This window comes from Erpetoichthys calabaricus, chromosome 8, assembly GCF_900747795.2.
Source record: "Erpetoichthys calabaricus chromosome 8, fErpCal1.3, whole genome shotgun sequence".
Classification (NCBI taxonomy): Eukaryota; Metazoa; Chordata; class Cladistia; order Polypteriformes; family Polypteridae; genus Erpetoichthys; species Erpetoichthys calabaricus.
The window spans coordinates 40,005,431-40,007,991 of record NC_041401.2 but is presented as its reverse complement, the minus strand read 5'-3'; the positions used below and the strand labels follow the sequence as shown (position 1 = coordinate 40,007,991).

Here is a 2,561-nt window from a genome sequence, read left to right as displayed (position 1 = left end):
AGATCTATCTATCTATCTATCTATCTATCTATCTATCTATCTATCTATCTATCTATCTATCTATCTATCTTCTCGTGGTTGTAAATGGTACGATAATAGCGAAATATGCATACAATCATTTAATCTTCTCGGGCATTAAGCCTTATATAAAGAAATGGGGTCAAATTAAATTTAACCAAATCCCTGAAATCCATGGCACTAAGCTAACCCCAATTTTAACCAGCAAGGTAGGTTTAAGGAAAATATCTCCCCCTTTAAAATAGAACGCTATATTTGGCCCTTCGGTAATATAAACGGCAATTCTCCGGGTCGGGCGGAGAGCCTTCCTCGTGATTGGTGAGCCGGGATGTCCGTTCTCTCTCGCCGTCTTCGGATTGGTTGTGTTATTAGACTACAGGGGCTTATCTGCGTCTACGGCTTCAACCTCATTGTTTTTGCTACCCTGTGATTCTGTAGGTCCAGCCCATTTCTCCCACCGTCTGAAGCTGGAAGTTCATGAGACAGCAGGAGAAGGAGTGGCTGTGGGCGCCGCATCTCTACCCCACTGCAGTTTTCAGTGGACTAATTACTTTTCAATGGCACTGAATCACCGTTGATCACTCTGAAGCTTTATAGTTGTTGCGGGCTGCCAGTCTTCAACCAGGAGTGAACACAGCAAGAGAAATCGCACCATCGGGCCGCGGGGTATTGGCTGAAATCAGAAAACATGGGCACCGTTCTCTCTTTATCTCCCGGATCTGGGAAGGGAGGAATCGCGGAGGAGAAATCGGACTCAATGGGGGGTTATTCGGCAATCCCAAACAGTAAAAACGGCAAAACGGAGAAGAGTCTAAAGAGACATTCCGTGATCATTTCGGCACTCACCTGGAAGAGACTAGTGGCTGCGTCAGCTAAGAAGAAAAACGCTAAAAAGATCAACCCCAACCCCCCTGCGTCGCAGGCCAACAACAACCCTGTGGAGCATCTGAATAACGAGAATTTGAAAAAGTCTCAACAGCAACCCGGTTCGGATCGAAAAGTGTCTCACCGGGAACAGAAATCCGTTCCACTAGCTGTTCCAGTGCCCACCGTTCCTAACCAAAGCCTCCATCCGAACCAGACCCAGAACATTACGCAAAATGGCAAGCAGCTCATCTCCGTGCCGAAACAGGCAAGCAACCGGTCTCTGTGCTCCCCGAGACGAGTGATCGTGCAGGCATCCACCGGGGAGCTGCTGCGCTGCCTGGGAGAGTTCATGTGCAGAAGATGCTTCAGGCTGAAGGAACTGAGCCCCAACGAGATCATCCTGTGGTTCAGAAACGTGGACCGTTCGCTGCTCCTCCAAGGATGGCAGGACCAGGGCTTCATTACACCTGCTAACCTGGTATTCGTTTACCTGCTGTGCAGAGAGGCTGTAAGCGACGAAATCAACAGCGAATACGAACTTCAAGCGGTCTTCCTCACCTGTCTGTACCTGGCCTATTCCTATATGGGGAACGAAATTTCGTATCCCCTGAAACCATTTCTAGTGGAGACCAACAAGGAGGTCTTCTGGGAAAGGTGCCTGCGGATCATTGATAAAATGAGTGCCAAAATGCTACAGATTAATTCCGATCCACACTTCTTTACTCAGGTATTCCAGGACCTGAAAACCGAAGGAGAAAGCAGAGAATCAAATGGACACTGGACTATCAATCTTGACCGTTAAGAAGGCGTTCTGAAATGATGGACATCTAGGATCAATATATCCGCAGCAGCACCCTGAATAAATGGGGCTAATTTAGGGGCTTGGGGAAAAAGTGGAATGGAAAGGTGGTGTGCACTAGAGCCTTTGGATCAAAATAGATTGAGGTATCCCTTTTTCTGATAAGAGGCGTTTCTTTGTTGTATATCACTGTAAATTAAATACCCGTAATGATACTGTGAATCACAGTACGTTGGGAGCTTTTTCGGGGAATGGGGTGTAAAAGAAATGCATGCCTACTGTTTATCCTAAATGTTCTTTCAACGTGGCTTTAAAATGGGTGATATTAAAGAGCTGCAGTCAAGCAATCAAATTGTTAGCTAGTCTCTTGATGTTTAGGTTATATATTTGTATATTTATTTCATTTTTTTGGGGAAAAGGGACTACAGAAAGCAGTGTTACTGTTTTGGAGTCGACGTGGAGCTGTCCAAGGTGCTGGCCTTTCTCGGATTTATATTGCACATTATTAATATTAAACCTCATACTGTCTATTTGAATGTACAATTTCACAAGAAAATGTTACTATACCGTCAAAATGTGCCAATATTGTTGAAATGTATAAAACGTATTGTTTTATATTGTATATTTAAACAAAACATTATAAATTAACGATATCCAGTTAAATGGGTGTTATGGCTCTTTTCATTGGAATGTGTTCATTGGATAATGTCCAAAACTACACTCCCATTTTATGGTTGTGTCTGCTGGCACAGTCAGAGCTTACTAAATCTAACAATTGCATTTCATTCCTTGTCATTGTCTACTACTTCCTAATGGCAAATTTGGCCGGACTCTTCAGAAAATAATGAAGTGCAATAACTCCAAAAAGCTCAATAAT

At 43.9% G+C, this 2,561-nt stretch overlaps 1 protein-coding gene across 1 annotated transcript; it reads left to right on the top strand.

Annotated features, from left to right (window-relative positions):
• Window positions 1-447: 447 nt before the first annotated feature.
• cdk5r2b (cyclin-dependent kinase 5, regulatory subunit 2b (p39)) lies at window positions 448-2,347 on the top strand. The gene has a single exon (XM_028808166.2). The coding sequence runs from the start codon at window positions 707-709 to the stop codon at window positions 1,685-1,687; it is 981 nt and encodes a 326-aa protein (XP_028663999.1). The 5' UTR covers window positions 448-706; the 3' UTR covers window positions 1,688-2,347.
• The last annotated feature ends 214 nt before the right edge of the window (window positions 2,348-2,561 follow it).